At 47.7% G+C, this 17,642-nt stretch overlaps 1 protein-coding gene across 2 annotated transcripts in view; it reads left to right on the top strand.

Annotated features, from left to right (window-relative positions):
• Positions 1 to 17,642, top strand: part of cluha (clustered mitochondria (cluA/CLU1) homolog a) — a 103,869-nt gene that overhangs the window by 25,288 nt on the left and 60,939 nt on the right. For both annotated transcript variants that reach the window (XM_070857032.1, XM_070857031.1), the window contains exons 3-6: positions 5,454 to 5,625; positions 9,219 to 9,362; positions 12,613 to 12,740; positions 16,109 to 16,263. In XM_070857032.1, the coding sequence (XP_070713133.1) occupies positions 5,454 to 5,625; positions 9,219 to 9,362; positions 12,613 to 12,740; positions 16,109 to 16,263 (599 nt within the window). The remainder of the gene's footprint in view (positions 1 to 5,453; positions 5,626 to 9,218; positions 9,363 to 12,612; positions 12,741 to 16,108; positions 16,264 to 17,642) is intronic.

Here is a 17,642-nt window from a genome sequence, read left to right as displayed (position 1 = left end):
CTTCCCGGAGTTCCACCTCTTCCCTCTGATTTCCCCCACCCCCCCCCCACCCCGTCTCTCTCTTTCTCTCCCCCCCCCCACCCCGTCTCTCTCTTTTTTCCCCCCCCCACCCCGTCTCTCTCTTTCCCCCCCCCCCACCCTGTCTCTCTCTTCCCCCCCCCCCTCTTTCTCCCACCCCCACCCTGTCTCTCTCTTCCTCCCCACCCCCACCCCGTCTCTCTCTTCCTCCCCACCCCCACCCCATCTCTCTCTTCCCCCCCCCACCCCGTCTCTCTCTCTTTCCCCCCCCCACCCCGTCTCTCTCTTTCCCCCCCCCACCCCGTCTCTGTCTTTTCCCCCCACCCCGTCTCTGTCTTTTCCCCCCACCCCGTCTCTCTCTTTCCCCCCCCACCCCGTCTCTCTCTTTCCCCCCCCACCCCGTCTCTCTCTTCCCCCCCCCCCACCCCGTCTCTCTCTTTCTCTTTTCCCCCCACCCCGTCTCTCTCTCTCTCTCTCTCTCTCTCTCTCTTTTCCCCCCCCCCCCACCCCGTCTCTCTCTCTCTCTCTCTCTCTTTTCCCCCACCCCGTCTCTCTCTCTCTCTCTCTCTCTCTCTCTCTCTCTCTCTCTCTCTCTCTCTCTCTCTCTCCCTTGCGCGTGGGTGGCGGAGTCGGAGACTATTGGCCCTAACTCGCTTCTGGGAGACTCAGTACAAGTAGTTACTCCGATTAATTTTTTGGTGGTATTTTCAACCATAATTTCCTGAAGGTGCAAATTCCTTGCTGACCTATAGCCCACGGGCTTTGCTAAGTAAATTTGCCCAAGTGGCAGTTTATGCATGAACCTCGATGTTGAATCATGGCAGGCTATTTGACTGCAGAGGGTATCGCAGCCAAGCCTGAGCAGGAATCCTTGCTATTTTATCTTAATTTAAACTCCTTTCTCTCTCTTCCCCCAACCCAGGGTTGCTGAATCCAATCTCCACAATCTTATTGCAGATGCGGCTGAGATCAACGAGCTCAGTGCAGGCTCAGGATCTCGGTCTCTCCTGTAGAAAAGCGCACAATTCTGCTGCTGCGAGTGACAACTTGAGCTTTTCTCCCCCCCCCCCCCCCCGCACCCCCACTCACAAACCAATGCCTTTTCCAATTCCTCCTGTTCACTTCTCGAAGGTGCTTGGGGTAAGGTTCCAATGTCCTGGCCTGTACGGCAATTTAGCTCGGGGGGTTTTACTTTAACTTCTTGAATTTTACTAAGCCGTCGTATGCACACATGGAGAGGAATTTCCAGTGGAGATGATCTACAGCCTTGCAAGGCTCAAGCTGGACAAGGCTGGATCCACGTTGATATTTTCTGCTTTCAGCAAGCATGTTGCATACTTCTGTGAAAGCTCACGGAACATTCCTATCCAGCCTCGTGACGAACTCTGCAACAAATGTCAGGAATGAATTCGGCTCCTGCGGTCTTGAAATTTAACTCTTTCAGAGCCGGTTCTGCAGGGTTTCGGTGGCCAATTGATGCCGTTCATTCTCTGACTCCTTCCTGCCTCTGGGGCGTCCAGTCACGCACAGCAGACATCATTATTCTCGCCAGCAGAAGACTTACGAAGGAGCGGCAAGAGTTCGTACAGGGACGTGATCGGGGCCCAGGAGAGGCGTGAGTTTGGGGCTCAGAAGAGGCAAGGGCCCAGGGGCAGCACGGGCCAGCCCACACTGCGATATATGTGCGCACTAGGTCCGTGCAGCAGAGCAGGTCTCCAGTTGTCCTGGTTAACCCTTGCCACTGGACCAAGACCTAGCTCTGTCAAGCCCGTGTGGTGGCTGGTGTGCAACGGTCACCACACGTTAAAAAAGTCCACGCACAGGCATCTTCCACCCTTCAATATGTAATTCGGGACATGGATTATCAGGTCCTTGATTGCATCATCACCATAGGCAGTCCCTCGAAGTGAGGATGACTTGCTTCCATGCCAAAAAGGGATGAGTTCACAGGTGTTTCAATGACGGACCTGACATTCCAGGTCCCGAACTACATGTTGAAGGGTGGAAGATGCCTGTGCATGGATTTTTTTTCATGTGTGTTGGCCGTTGCACACCACACATTAAAAGCCACCACACGGGCTTGACAGAGCTCGGTCTTGGTCCAGTGGCAAGGATTACCCAAGACTAACTGGAGACCAGCTCTGCTGCACAGACCGAGCGCTCACACATATCGCAGTGTGGGCTGACCCGTGCTGCACCTGGGACCTCGCCTCTTCTGGGCCCAGATTCACGCCTCTCCTGGGCCCTGGTCACTTCCCTCTAGTGACTTTTGCTGCTCCTTCGGCCCTCCTGCTGTGCCTGCCCGCACTGCAATCAGCGACCTGGCTGATGGTCTTGCAGGCCGGGACCGTGCCGATTTCTGGGCCAGGCTTGCCGCACGCTGTTCCCTCCAAAGACCCCGGCCTTCATTGAAACACCCTGTGAACTCATCCCTTTTCGGCGTGGAAGCAAGTCATCCTCATTTCGAGGGACTGCCTATGATGATGAATTACAAATGGTGTCACGGTCAAGCCTCCCATTCACTGGTAGCTGGGCTTGGCTCTCAGGGTTTCCCAGCTGGATGTTATCACGAGGAACCTGGAGCAAGGTTAGTGATGGAAATACCTGCCGAGGGTATAGCCTTGGAATACTGCTGGGCTCCATTTGAGGAGGTTTTCAGGAGAAGCTTGCATTACATCATTGCTTCTCAGCTGAGAGCCCCCAATGTCACCTTGCTTTCAATCCCTATAAATGTCAGTGTGTGCCAATGGGGTCAACAAGCTGGGCCCCAGGGATCATACATGATTACCTTTTTTCCTGATGTGTAGGTTTTTGCTATTTTTTTTTTTCCTTGCTGTTTTCTGAGGGTAGGGATTAATGGGGACAGCTAGTGTCTCAGTGGGTAGCACTCTCACCTCTGAGTCAGAAGGTTGTGGGTTCAAGTCCCACTCCAGAGGCTTGAGCACACACATCTAGGCTGACACTCCAGTGCAGTGCCGAGGGAGTGCTGCACTGTTGGAGGTGCCGCCTTTTGGATAAGACGTTAAACCGAGACCCCCTCTACGTTAAAGATCCCATGGCACTATTTTGAAGAGCAGGGGAGTTATTTATCCCTCAACCAACATAACTAAAACAGATTATCTGGTCATTATTACATTGCCATTTGTGGGAGCTTGCTGTGTGCAAATTGGCTGCTGCGCTTCCTACATTACAACAGTGACTACATTTCAAAATTGCCTAATTAGCTGTAAAGTGCTTTGTGACGTCCGATGGTCGTGAAAAGGGCTATTTCTTTAGTGTGATCCCAGACTTCTGCTACTTACTACTTTCGGCATTCAAAGGCACACAATAGTTGCCTGGCAAGTTTACTTCCATCGGTGTTTCCCATTTTCCTGCCCCCCCTTCATAGAGGTGTCATCAGCTTTTTAAAAAATTCTTGCAAACAAAACATTAAATAACATTTGAAATTGCTGAAAACATTCAGCAGGTCGCGCAGCCTCTGTGGAGAGTGACAGGTAGGATTAACGTTTCAGACCGATGACCCTTCCTGCGAACCGTCATCGTCATAGGCGGTTCCTCGGAATCGAGGAAGACTTGCTTCCATTCCTGAAGTGAGTTCTTTGGTGGCTGAACAGTCCAATCGTAGAGCCACAGTCCCTGCCACAGGTGGGGCAGATAGTCGTTGAGGGAAGGGGTGAGTGGGACTGGTTTGCCGCACGCTCCTTCCGCTGCCTGCGCTTGATTTCTGCATGCTCTCGGCGTTGAGACCCGAGGTGCTCAGCGCCCTCCCAGATGCACTTCCTCCATATGTTCCGAACTATACATGACAGGGGATCAAAGGCAGGAAAAGGGGTGCTAGAAGGAAAAAGGAAGAGGGGTCTGTGATTAGGCGAAGGACAGATGATTAGATACCCAAATGGTGATGGTGCAAGAGGAAAGGAGGCAATAATTGGAGAAACAAATGATGTATCCAAGACCCAGAGAATGTCTGGTTACGGCAGAGTAACAGGGGGTGGGGGGAACATGGAACATCCAACGGCACAGAAGGCTCTAGTTTGGCAGGAGTTTGGTGGAAGACAGAGGCAGGTATCTGCCTGGAGGGGGTGGGGGGTGGATAGAGAGAGGGGAGGAATACCAATTGTCAGCTGTGTAGCGATTTTGGGGGGGGGTGGGGTGGTTCCCCAGCACCAGCCCACAATATCTTTCCCCCTCCCCCGCACCCCCACCATTGCCAGGAACACTGGTGCACCTGACGTATATTACCAACAGCAGCTTTCCAAGAGGAGATGGGAGCTGTGGCTAAGGTCTGAAGCTGTTCGGCAATATTGAGGTTGGAAGGCTCTGAAGTGCTCAGTGGAAAGATGAGGCGATTGTTGCTGGAGCTTGTGATAACATGATAACATAAGAACATAAGAAATAGGAGCAGGAGTCGGCCATTTGGCCCCCTCAAGCCTGCTCCGCCATTCAATAAGATCGTGGCTGATCTGATCTCGGGCTCAGCTCCACTTCCCTGCCCGCTCCCCATAACCCTTGACTCCCTTATCACTCAAAAATCTGTGTCTCCATCTTAAATATATTCAATGACCCAGCCCACACAGCTCTCTGGGGCAGAGAATTCCACAGATTTACGATCTTCTGAGAGAAGAAATTCCTCCTCATCTCAGTTCTAATGCTTCATTGGAACATGTAGGAGACCATGGTTGGAGTGGGAAGGAGAATTTCAGTAGCGAATGACCTGAAGCTTGTTTTTTTAGCAAAGCAACACATTGACTTTTAATCCTGGGTTAATGTTAATCATCACAAGCTCCGAAGAGGTATTGAGTCAAAGTCAGCATGGTAAGTACACAATTTACAGGCCTAGATTTTTCAGTTGCCCTTACTTTAATGCCAGTGTTCTACAATAAATGGGACATCGCCAATTGGAAAACATCGGTGTCAGTATCTTTAAAGTTGGTGGGGTGTGTGGGCGGGGCGGGCATGATAATTGATTCATAGGCAAAAATGAAAGGCCACATTTAAACTTCTACCTGTGCACCCTTGTAGGAAGAGAGAGACTTGGGAGGTTAGCTACACATGAACTTTGAACATTGCAGCTGTACAACTTGAGGATAATCAGTACCTAATCTCAACCCTTGGGATGGCATTGCTGCTTTGAGAACCTCCAAGATCTCTGCGCTGCTCCAATTCTGGCCTCTTGCCCATCCCCAATTTTCTCCACCATTGCCGACCATGCCCTCAGCTGGCAGGGCCCGAAGCTTCCCTCCCTAAACCTCTCGTTTTCTCTCTTCCTTCAAGACGCTCCTTAAAACCTAACTCTGGCTATGCTTTTGGTGATCGGTCCGAATATCTCGCGTGACTCGGTGTTGAACTTTGTTTGGTAACGCTCCTTTGTTACTGGCCCTATATAAATGCTAGTTAGTTTTATTTTCCCTAATTTGTGCCTTTTTTGGTTCTAGGTTTCTCCCCAGGAGATGGTGCAGGAGATCCATCAGGTCCTCATGGACAGAGAGGACACCTGCCATCGCACCTGCTTCTCTCTGCAGCTGGACGGAAATGTTCTGGACAACTTCTCTGAACTCAAATCCATCGAAGGCCTGCAGGAGGGCTCCAATCTGAAAGTAGTCGAAGGTATTTGTCTCACCGTCTCCCACTCCACCTCATTCTTTTCTCAGACAGTGGAATTCCTCACCTCCCTCATGTCTTCCTCCTCTAATCTTCAGATTTTTAAAAGTATAAACTTTGTGTCACCTTAATCACTAGTTGCTGGTTTATCCTAATGTTTTCAACCGTGGTGTCCTGCACCAGAGGCCTTGGTTCTTCATCTATGTTAAAAGTTTTGTGTGTAAGAATACGTGAATCACATTCTCGAACTTAGACCAATCAGATCTTTTAGATCACTTTCCCTGCAACCAGTCAGATCTCAGAGCCATCTTTGTAGACTTATTTCTGATTGGTTCAGAGACCAATCCCATTCATTGGTATGCAAATCATCTTCTGTGACCATTTTTCTTTCCTTCTAGGTTAACCCTCTGCCTGGCCCCAAACCTTGTGGCTCCAGGCCTACTAACTCTCTGCCTAGACTAGGATTCTATAAGAACATAAGAAATAGGAACAGGAGTAGGCCATACGGGCCCCTCCAACCTGCTGTGCCATTTAATACGATCATGGCTGATCCGATCATGGACTCAGGAACACTTCCCTGCCCACTCCCCATAACCCCTTATACCCTTATTGTTTAAGAACCTGTCTATCTCTGTCTTAAATTTATTCAATGTCCCAGATTCCACAACTCTCTGAAGCAGTTAATTCCACAGATTTACAACCCTGAAGAAATTCCTCCTCATCTCAGTTTTAAACGGGCGGCCCCTTATTCTAAGATTATGCCCCCTAGTTCTAGTCTCTCCTATCAGTGGAAACATCCTCTCTACATCCACCTTGTCAAGCCCCCTCATAATCTTATACGTTTCGATAAGATCACCTCTCATTCTTCTGAATTCCAATGAGTAGAGGCCCAATCTACTCAACCGTTCCTCATAAGTCAACCCCCTCATCTCCGGAATCAATCTAGTGAACCTTCTCTGAATTGCCTCCAAAGCAAGTATATCTTTTCGTAAATATGGAAACCAAAACTGTACGCAGTATTCCAGGTGTGGCCTCACCAATACCCTGTATAGCTGTAGCAAGATTTCCCTGCTTTTATACTCCATCCCCTTTGCAATAAAGGCCAAGGTTCTGTAGTTCGAAGCCCATCACAATGGCTCCCTGGCTCCACATAGTCTCTTGCACCCACCAGGGGTTGTCCCAACTACAGCCTGTCGGCCACATCTGACTGACTCAGTCAAATTTATTCTTCTATTTCTCACTTCCTGGTTTGCCCTGTTCAAAATTTGTGGGTCTGAAGGGTTCGAAAGGACTGCTGCTGAGTGCTGTTGTCTCACTGGTAGTTAAGTCTTGCATACAACCCGAAGGTCCATTAGTAATGGCAGCCTGAGGTATCTGAGCATTAATAGCAATGTTAATTTGATATGTGATCTTTGAGGCTCTCTGGACCTCAGACAAACAGCTTGGACACTCCTGATTTAAGTCAACTGAGAACTGATCAAAATTCTGGATGTCGGAAAATGAGTTTGAAGCCCCATCTACAAGACCCAACTTTGGAGTCCGAGTGGGAAAATGGGCATCATAAACATGGACATTAGGGTGCTTCAAAGTTTATAGTTCTCCAGTCAGACTACACCTTGAATACCGCATCCAGTTCTGATCGCCAAGAGACACATTCAAGTGCTGGTGAGCCACAGGGTTCCTTCCGAGTGTGAGGGGTATTGAGATAAGACCGGACACACTTGGAACATTTCAGCTTGGAAAACAGGTGTACACAAGATTATTAAGGGTATAGAAAATATTACTTAAATTTAAACTTTAGAATAGAACTAAGGAACACCCCCTTCCAACTGCAGCAGGTACTTTAAGGACTGATATCGTGCAATAATTCTTCGCACACAGAGTGATGAACATGTGGAATGAACTTCCAGGTAGAGTATAGAATCATAGAAAATTGCGACACAGAACGAGGCCATTTGGCCCATCATGTCCGTGCCGGGCGAAAAAGAGCTACTCGGCCTAATCCCACCTTCCAGCACTACGTCCGTAGCCCTGTAGGTTATGGCTCTAAGTGCACAACCAAGTACCTTTTTAAATGTGATGAGGGTTTCTGCCTCTACCTCCCTTTCAGGCAGTGAGTTCCAGACTCCCACCACCCTCTGGGTGAATTTGTTTTCCTCATCTCCCCTCTAATCCTTCTACCAATTACTTTAAATCTATGCCCCTGGTTATTGACCTCTCTGCTAAGGGAAATAGGTCCGTCCTATCCACTCTATCGAGGCCCCTCATAATTTTATACACCTCAATTAAATCTCCCCTCAGCCTCCTCTGTTCCAAAGAAAATGACCCCAGCCTATCCAGTCTTTCCTCATAGCTGAAATTTTCAAGTCCTGGCAACATCCTTGTAAATCTCCTCTGGACCCAACCCCATCTTTCCTGTTAAGTTGCAACCAGAACTGTATGCAGTACTCTAGCTGTGGCCTAACTAGTGTTGTATACAGTTCTAGCGTAACTTCCCTGCTCTTATACTCTATGCCTCAGCTAAAAGGAAAGCATTCCATATGCCTTTTTAACTACCTTATCAACCTGTCCTACCTTTCAGAATCTGTGGACATAAACTCCAAGGTCCCTCTGTTCCTCCACACCTCTCTGTATCCTCCCATTTATTGTATATTCTCTTGCCTTGTTGCCCCTCCTAAAATGTATTGCCTTGCACTTTTCCGGATTGAATTGTCGTGGAGGGAAAAACCCAGGAATCATTTATGGATTCATTTAATTATTAAAAGTAGCAGCAAAGGTTAACAAGGCCATAAAACAGCAAACCAGGCACTAGAGTTTATTTCTAGAAGTATAGAATTGAAAAGTAATGAAGTTCTGCTAAACTGGTATCGAACCTTGGTTAGACCACACTTGGATAGTGCTGCGTACAATTCTGGTCGGCATATTTTAAAAAGGATATACAGGAGAAGGTGCAGAGAAAATTTATAAGGATGATACCAGAAATGCGACAGTATACCCATCAGGAAAGGGTGAAGAGGCTGTGTCTCTTTTCGATTAAAAGAAAGGTGACCTAATTGAGGTCTTGAAAATTATGAAAGGTTTTGTTAGAGTCGATACATAGAGGGTGTTTTCACTTGTGGGGAAGAGCATTACTAGAGGCCATCAATATAAGATAGTCACCAATAAATCCAATAGGGAATTCAGAAAAAACTTATTTACCCAGAGAGTGGTGAGAATGTGGAAATTGCTACCACAGGGAGTGGTTGAGGCGAATAGTATAGATGCATTTAAGCATTTGGAGGGAGAGGGGAATAGAGGGTTATGCTGATAGATTTAGATGAGGAAAGACGGGAGGAGGCTCGAGTGGAGCATAAACACTGGCATGAACTGGTTGGGCTGAATAACCTGTTTCTGTGCCGTATATCCGATGTAATCCTATGTAAATTAGATGCTACAGTGGGGTAGGGCAAGAGGGTGATAGTATCTCTCTGAATTGATGAAGGAAGCTGGGCTGAAGGGCCTCCCTCATCCTTAATGATCTTGTTTCAAGCTGTATTCAAAAGGAACCAAATTGGAGCAGATTAATCACTTTGGGTTTTTTTGTGTGTCTGTTCCCAAAGAGCCTTACACTGTCCGTGAAGCCCGAATACACGTGCGACACATCCGAGATCTTCTGAAGAGCTTGGACCCGTCGGATTCCTACAATGGTGTTGACTGCAATTCCTTGTCATTCCTGAGCATGTTCACCGAGGGAGATTTGGGAGGTAAGAAAACACCTGAGGGCAGTGATGTTTACATACGAGAGAATGAAGGAAACCAGTGTGTCCCTAAAGACTGTCGTGAGATTATGGAGAACTCCAGCTACCAGCAGGGCATTGACTGTTGGTACAGCAGGAGCGGTGGCAAGCAGCAAAGAAGCAGTGAGGTCGGGGCGAAGGAGCGGCGAGAGATTGTAGAGCAATGTGATCAGGGTCCAGGAGAGGCGAGAGTTCGAGCCCAGAAGAGCCGAGGGCCCAGGGAGCAGCACGGGCCAGCCCACACTGCGATGCGTGTGCGTACTAGGCCCGTGCAGCAGAGCTGGTCTCCAGTTGTCTTGGGTAATCCTCGCCACTGGACCAAGACCTAGCTCTGTCAAGCCCATGTGGTGGCTGGTGAGCAACGGCCACCACACGTTAAAAAAAATCCACGCCCAGGCATCTTCCACCCGTCAACATGTAGTTCGGGACCTGGAATGTCAGGTCTGTCATTGAAACACCTGTGAACTCATCCCTTTTTGGTGTGGAAGCAAGTCATCCTCGATACGAGAGACCGCCCATGAAGGAATGTTGTATTTATAATGATTAAATGTGGCCAGGTTTGATGGACCAGATAGTCTTCTACCTGTCTGTCATTTTCCGTATGTTCATAAATTGCCCTCTAGTAACTTTTGTTCAGACTATAGATGTTGCTTGATCGGTGTCGTCCTATACCTCCCTGTTTTAATGCAGTTGAATGTAATGTGTTTTAGAAACTGAGCTACTGTGCAGTATTAGAGTTTCACTTTTTCTGGTGCCTCATCTTCACCTTGTTAAAGCCTCCCCGGCTGTTTAGTGAGTTAATCCAGCTAGTAGCTGATCTACAGAAAGCAGGAACGATCCTTGGTCTGCGCTGAGTTAGTGCTCGTCAAGGCTGGCACCAGGGTGGGTTGAGTTTGACCTTCGCACTACCGAGTGAGAGGGGAATGCGATCAAGGTTCCTGCTCCTGACCACTATCCAGTGATACCCCCTTACTGGGAAGTGTGTGTGTGTGCATCAGATTCTAGGATTGGGTTCACCATTAAATAGCCTGCTGCCACTCGTGGTCAACACTCGCCCGTGAATAATGGTCACTTGGGCGAGGCGCTAGAGAGCGATGCTTGTGGAGCTGTCATCAAGCAACGCCTTTGGGACAGAAAGAAAGACTTGCGTTTATATAGCGCCTTTCACGACCACCAGACATCCCAAAGCGTTTTACAGCCAATGAAGTACTTTTTGAAGTATAGTCACTGTTGTAATGTAGGAAACGCGGCAGCCCACCCTCTGAGTGAAGAAATTTCTCCTCATCTCAGTCCTAAAATGCCAACCCCTTATTCTGAGACTGTGACCCCTGGTTCTAGACTCCCCAGCCAGAGGAAACATCCTCCCTGCATCTACCCTGTCACTGGGGATAACTCCCCTCTCTTCTTGAAATAGTGCCATGGGATCATTTACGTCCACCAGAGAGACCAGACAGGGCCTCGGTTTAATGTCTCATCCGAAAGATGGCACCTCCGACAGTGCAGCGCACTCTCAGCACTGCACTGGAGTGTCAGCCTAGATTTTTGTGCTCAAGTCTCTGAAGTGGGATTTGAACCCACAACCTTCTGACGTAGAGGCGAGGGTGCTACGTACTGAGTCATGGCCGATGCACAGGAAAGGAGAAAATTTGCAGAATTTACACAAGAACATAGAAAATAGGAACAGGAGTAGGCCATTCAGCCCCTCAAACCTGCTCCACCATTCAATAAGATCATGGCTGATCTTCGAACTCAACTCCACTTTCCTGCACTATCCCTATATCCCTTGATTCTCTTAACATCTGAAAATCTATCGATCTCTGTCTTGAATGTACTCAACGACTGAGCCTCCACAGCTCTCTGGGGTAGAGCATTCCAGAGATTCACCACCCTCTGAGTGAAGAAATTTCTCCTCATCTCAGTCCTAAAATGCCGACCCCTTATTCTGAGACTGTGACCCCTGGTTCTCGACTCCCCAGCCAGAAGAAACATCCTCCCTGCATCTACCCTGTCAAGCCCTGTAAGAATTTTGTATGTTTCAATGAGATCCCCTCTCACTCATCTAAACTCTAGGGAATATAGGCCTAGTCTACTCAATCTCTCCTCATAGGACAATCCCCCCATCCCAGGAATCAGTCTGGTGAACCTTTGTTGTACTCCCTCTATGGCAAGTATATCCTTCCTTAGGTAAGGAGACCAAATACTCCAGGTGTGGTCTCACCAGGACCCTATATAATTGTAGTAAGACATCTTTATTCTTCCACTCAAATCCTCTTTAAATAAAAATTTTAAAAATTCTTGTGATAAAGTGGATTTTATTAAGGCTGGTCGAACTCCACAATTTGACTCAGTTTTACATTTTACGATGGTGGAATATGAAGTGGCCACTTTTTTAATATCCCTGCACTCTGACCTGCATTGTTCAGTTGTTAAAGCCGAGTACCGATGTTTGCTTTCTGTGGATGGAGTTAGGCAGCTGTGACGGAAGCTCTAGTTTCAACAGGCGGTGGGGAAACCGAGAAGTCAGACTGCAGATAAATTGTGGATTAAAGTGCCCGCTTTGGGAATGCTTCTAACTATGATTTTCCTGCAATACAAAATAAACCTGATCCGTTATTAACTAATGCATCAGTTTTATGCTACCAAGACAGGTCACTGGGCAAAGGCTGCACTGTGGATGAATTGGATTTTGTGGTTTAGATCATAACATAAGAAATAGGAGCAGGAGTCGACCATTTGGTCCCTCGAGCCTGCTCTGCCATTCAATAAGATCATGGCTGATCTTGGCCTCAGCTCCACTTCCCTGCCCGCTCCCTATAACCCTTGACTCCCTTATCATTCAAAAATCTCTCTATCTCCACCTTAAATATATTCAATGATCCAGCCTCCGCAGCTTTCTGGGGTAGAGAATTTCAAAGATTCACGGCCCTCTGAGAGAAGAAATTCCTCCTCATTTCCATTTTAAATGGGCGACCCCTTATTCTGGAACTTTTCCCCCTAGTTCTAGATTCCCCCACGAGGGGGAACATCCTCTCTGCATCTACCCTGTCAAGCCCCCTCAGAATCTTATGTTTCAATAAAATCGCCTCTCATTCTTCTAAACTCCAATGAGTATAGGCCCAGCCTGCTCAACCATTCCTCATAAGACAACCCCTCCATCTCTAATGGAAAGGAATAGCGTCACTGATTTTATTGTAATGTCGAGAACGTTTATTTTCAGAGACTGGAAAGCGCAAGAAGAAAGGTTCTGAGCTGGAACAGATTGACTGTACGCCCCCTGAGCACATCCTCCCAGGCAGCAAGGAGCGCCCGTTGCTCTTCCTCCAACCACAGACCAAAGATGCAAAGGTAAAAACAAAAGTAAAATACTGCTGCTGATGGAATTTCTGAAATTAATGAAACAAAACATACCGGAAAAACTCAACGGGTCGTCGGGCAGCATCTGCGGAGAGAGGGAACAGAGTTAACGTTTCAGGTCGATAACCTGTGATCAGGGTACAGCCAAAAAAAACAAATTGAACTTTGCCTTGAAGGTTGTGCTCATTAGCGTGAGGGTGAGCCATTCTGATTGCCGATGCAGATTGTGCTGTCGGCCGGTACTGTAAGCGGTCACTCGTGTTTTAGTGTGTTCGTTACTGGTCCTATTTCGGAGATGAGAAATTTTCCACTTCATAATTGCCCTCACTAATGGATTTTAACGGCCTTGTTTAAAGTTACGAATAGATGGGATAGGGTCGATGGAAGCAATCTGTTTCCAGTGGTTTTGAGGGGCTTAAGATGCAAGGGATTTAAAGAAAGACTTGCATTTCTAAAACAACTTTTATGACCACCGGACGTCTCAAAGCGCTTTACAGCCAATGAAGTGCTTTTGGAGTGGTGTAATGTGGGAAACGTGGCAGAGATTTGCACACAGCAAACTCCCACAAACAACAATGTGATGACGACCAGATAATCTGTTTTAGATGTTGATTGAGGGATAAATATTTGCCAGGGCACTGGGGATAACTCCCCTGCTCTTCTTCGAAATAGTGCCATGGGACCTTTTATGTCTACCTGAGAGAGCAGACGGAGCCTCGTTTTAATGGTATCATCCAAAAGGCGGCACTTCTGACAGTGCAGCACTCCCTCGGCACTGCACTGGGAGTGTCTGCCTAGATTTATGTGCTTGAGTACTTTAGAACAGAGACCAAGATAAACTTCTTTACACAAGAGAGTTGTGAGGCTGTGGAATTCATTTCCAGGGTTAGTGGTTGAGGCAGAGTCAACATTCAAGATCCGATGGGAGAGGTGGATGAAGGTTACAGGGGAGCATAAATGCAATTAGGACTGTTTGCTTGCATGGAGGGTAAATTCCAGACGAGGACTGGTTGGAAGAAATAGCTTGTTTCCATGTTGTAACTTCTATGTCTTTCAAATCAATCAGGGTATTCAAATTTTAAATCGGGGGAAAAAAAAAAAGTTTTTGATTTCTCGATGTCACCAGGTTAATACCGAATACAGTTGTGGGGCGGTGAAGGGTGGGCGGTGGGGAAGCCAGGTGCGGCATTGCAGCATATGCAAGCTTTTATTTGTCAAGGATGGTGTTTCTGAGGTGGCCTCCTTAACGGGCTCAAATCCGGAGGTAAATGGCTCTGAAGTGCTGTCGGAGCCAAGAGAATTCTCTCTCCAAATTGAAGTCGCCACAGTTGTGTTTTTATTTATAAAAAGAAAAACATGAATCAAATATCCAGTTTATAGTTGGTCTCGGAATACAGTTTGTAATTTCTCGTGAAGTTTAAAAAAAGCTTGGCAATGGATGTTGGTGCGGGAGAGTTTAATTTTGTTTTTTGGTTGTACTGGGAAGTGTTCCAACAGTGGATGACATTATAGTGGACCCTCATCCCATGCTTGCCTGGGTGTCATGGTACATCAGTCATTGAAGGTAGACATGCAGGCACAGCAGGCAGTAAAGAAAGCAAATGGCATGCTGGCCTTCATAGCGAGGGGATTTGAGTATAGGACCGAGATGAGGAGAAACTTCTTCACTGAGAATTGTGAACCTGTGAAATTCTCCACTGCAAAAAGTTGTTGAGGCCAGTTCTTTAGATATATTCAAAAGGGAGTTAGATGTGGCCCTTACGGCTAAAGGAATCAAGGGATATGGCGAGAAAGCAGGAATGGGGTACTGAAGTTGCATGATCAGTCGTGACCATATTGAATGGTGGTGCAGGCTTGAAGGGCCGAATGGCCTACTCCGGCACCTATTTTCTATGTTTCTATGTTTTCTAATGTGCACACGTCGAGATAGTAATCGGGCATGGGAACCGTGTTTCCACACATTGAATGCAGGAGTGCCAAGGACAGTTACAGAACCCTCAACTCTATCCCAGCTGAGATTGGCTCACTTGGCACAGACCTGGCAGCAATGCCGGAAGCTCGGAAGCAGCCAGTGTATTGGGAGCAGGAGAGAAAATAGAGGACAATGTGTTTAATGCTACCTGAGTAATGAGGCAAGTGCTTTGTTATTGCTTAGGGACTAACGTTTTCAACACCTTGCATTTGTACAGGACCTTGGTAATGTTGGAAAGAAGTCCCATGGCACTGCACAGAGGCACAATCATAAAATGGGCGTTGTGCCAAAGAAGGAGATATTAGGAGAGGTGCCAAACAGATCGGTGAAAGAAATGTGTTTTATTGGCTTTAAAGAAAGCGAGAGATAGTGGGGTTTAGGGAAGGAATTTGAGGTGGCTGAAGGCACAGCTGCCAATAGCAGGGAGGCTACTATTGGGACCGTGAGCCAATTGTAGATCAGCGAGGACAGAGGTGATTGGTGTGCAGGATACGCTATGGGCAGCAGAGTTTAGGATGAGCTGTAGTTTATGGAGGGTGCAGAAGATGGGAGGCCAGCCAGGAGAGCATTGGAATAGTCCAGTCTGGAGGTGACCAAAGCATTGATGAGCGTTCCAACAGATGATGAGCTGAATTAGGGACGTAGGTGGTGAATGTTACGAAGGATGAAGTGGACTGCCTTTGCACTGGAGAGGATATAGGGTCAGAAGCTGGGCTCGGGGTCGAATAGGCTGCGAGAGTCCTGGGAAATACTCGAGGCGGTAGGTGGGGAAGGGGGTAGGATTGGTGGCGGTGGTCGGAGACCATGGTTTCAGTCTTCTCAGTGGTTAACTGGAGGAAATTGTGGCTTATCCAAGATTGGCTGTCGGACAAGCAGTAGATGAGGAAGATGAGGAGCCCCAGGATGACTCCAGAGGGGTGGGGGGGGGGGGGGGGTTGTGAAGAAAAGACCTTGCTGGTGATCCCTTTGCTGTAATCTGATTGGTCAGAGCGGAACCAACCGAGGGCACTTCCAGCAAGCTGGACCACGGAGTCAACGTGTAGTCGGAGGACGGTGTGGTCAACTGTGTCAAATGCTGCAGAGAAGATTAACGCACAATGGTCACAGTCATAGAGAGTGTCGTTTGTGACATTTTGGTTCGGACTGTTTCGGCGCTGTCACTTTTTATGCAGAATTGCTGTACTCTGGCAGCAGATCGTGCCACGCACGGTAAATGCAGAAGTTTGTGGGATAGTGTGATAATGCTAAATCACTTGCTCTAACATATCTTGGCACAGTAAGTGTGTCAAACATACAGTTAGTGCGTCCCTGTAATGGTGTTGCAAAATAAGGTGCAATATTAATGTGAGTTTGGTGGTTTAGCTTTTGTTCGCCTCCCTTTCCACAGCCTCTGCAGTGCCTGAAAGTGTTGACTATGAGTGGCTGGAATCCTCCGCCAGGTAACCGAAAGATGCACGGTGATCTGATGTACCTGTATGTGGTTACCACCGAGGATCGGCACGTGAGCATTACTGCTTCAACTCGAGGCTTCTACATGAATCAGTAAGTTTTGGGAGAGAGGGTGTGTTTCCATGGTGATTTGTCTTTTATTGTGGATTTTTTTTTTTCCCCCCCTTCACCTTCCCTTCTTTCTTTTTGCTTATTGGGGAAAGAGGGAACTGCATCCGATTTCTGCTCGGGTCATCCCCACAGTCATGTGAGTGGAATTGGAAACTTGGCCTTGGGGCATGAATGACGTAAACCTTGATTGCAAGAAGCTCATTTCTGGAGCGTACAGGCCAGTGGCTCACATGACCAGTGCTTGCTTCCAGCTACCCTCTTCAGCTCTGACTGAAGGAATGAAGCTGCTTAGTGCTTTGCAGTTGTTGGCACCTTTCACGACCACCAGACGTCCCAAAGTACTTTACTTTTTGAAGTGTAGTCACTGTTGGAACGTGGGAAATGCGGCAGCCAGTTTGAGCACAGCAAGCTCCCATGAACAGCAATGTGCTGATGTGCATATAATCTGTTTTAGTGATGATTTGAGGGATAAATATTGGCCAGGACACCGGGGATAACTCCCCTGCTCTTCTTCGAAATGGTGCCATGGGATCTTCTACAACCACCTGAGAGGGTAGGTGGGGCCTCGGTTTAACGTCTCATCTGAAAGCTGGCACCTCCGACAGTGCAGCACTCCCTCAGTACCACACTGGAGTGTCAGTCTAGATTTGTGTGCTCAAGTCTCTGGAGTGGGACTTGAACCCACAACCTTCTGATTCAGAGGCGAGGGCGCTACCCACTGAGCCACAACTGACACTTAATTGGCTGTAAAATTCAAGTGGGTTACCGACCCAAGTAAAAGCGAATGGACTTGGGCAGATTTGCAGCATTGAAGACCTCAGATGTAGTGAGCCCAACCACTCTGAATCGGGGGAGGCCACTGTCGTGTGCTCAACTCCTACACTGTTGCAGTTTCATCTGAGTAAACACTTGCAGCTATCCGTTTGACGTAACGCGTGCTCCAACCCTTCTCCAAAATCAGGGAATGGTAGAACAAGGGTCTTGACAGCGATTCCATTTACTTAAATATATTGAAAATGTATTTTTCTTTTCCCCCCCCCACATATTTATCACCCCCCACCTCCAGCTGAATGGGATAGGCCAGCAGTCTGCACCCACACTACCAGAAGGTGTGAAGCAATGGCCCAGGGGAGATGACCTTCTAGCTTTCCCCCTCCTCTTCTCCTCTTTTCCATCTCTTGCTCCTTTTCTTTTTCTCTTCACACACCCCCACCACACCCGGGTCTGGCCGTTTAAGAAAAAAAAGAAAGACTTGCATTTATATAACGCTTTACAGCCAATGAAGTACTTTTTGAAGTGCAGTCACTGTTGTAATGTAGGAAACGCGGCAGCCAATTTGCGCACAGCAAGCTCCCACAAAC

This window comes from Pristiophorus japonicus, chromosome 16 (genome assembly GCF_044704955.1).
Source record: "Pristiophorus japonicus isolate sPriJap1 chromosome 16, sPriJap1.hap1, whole genome shotgun sequence".
NCBI lineage: Eukaryota > Metazoa > Chordata > Chondrichthyes > Pristiophoridae > Pristiophorus > Pristiophorus japonicus.
This window is presented reverse-complemented; position numbering and strand designations above follow the sequence as displayed.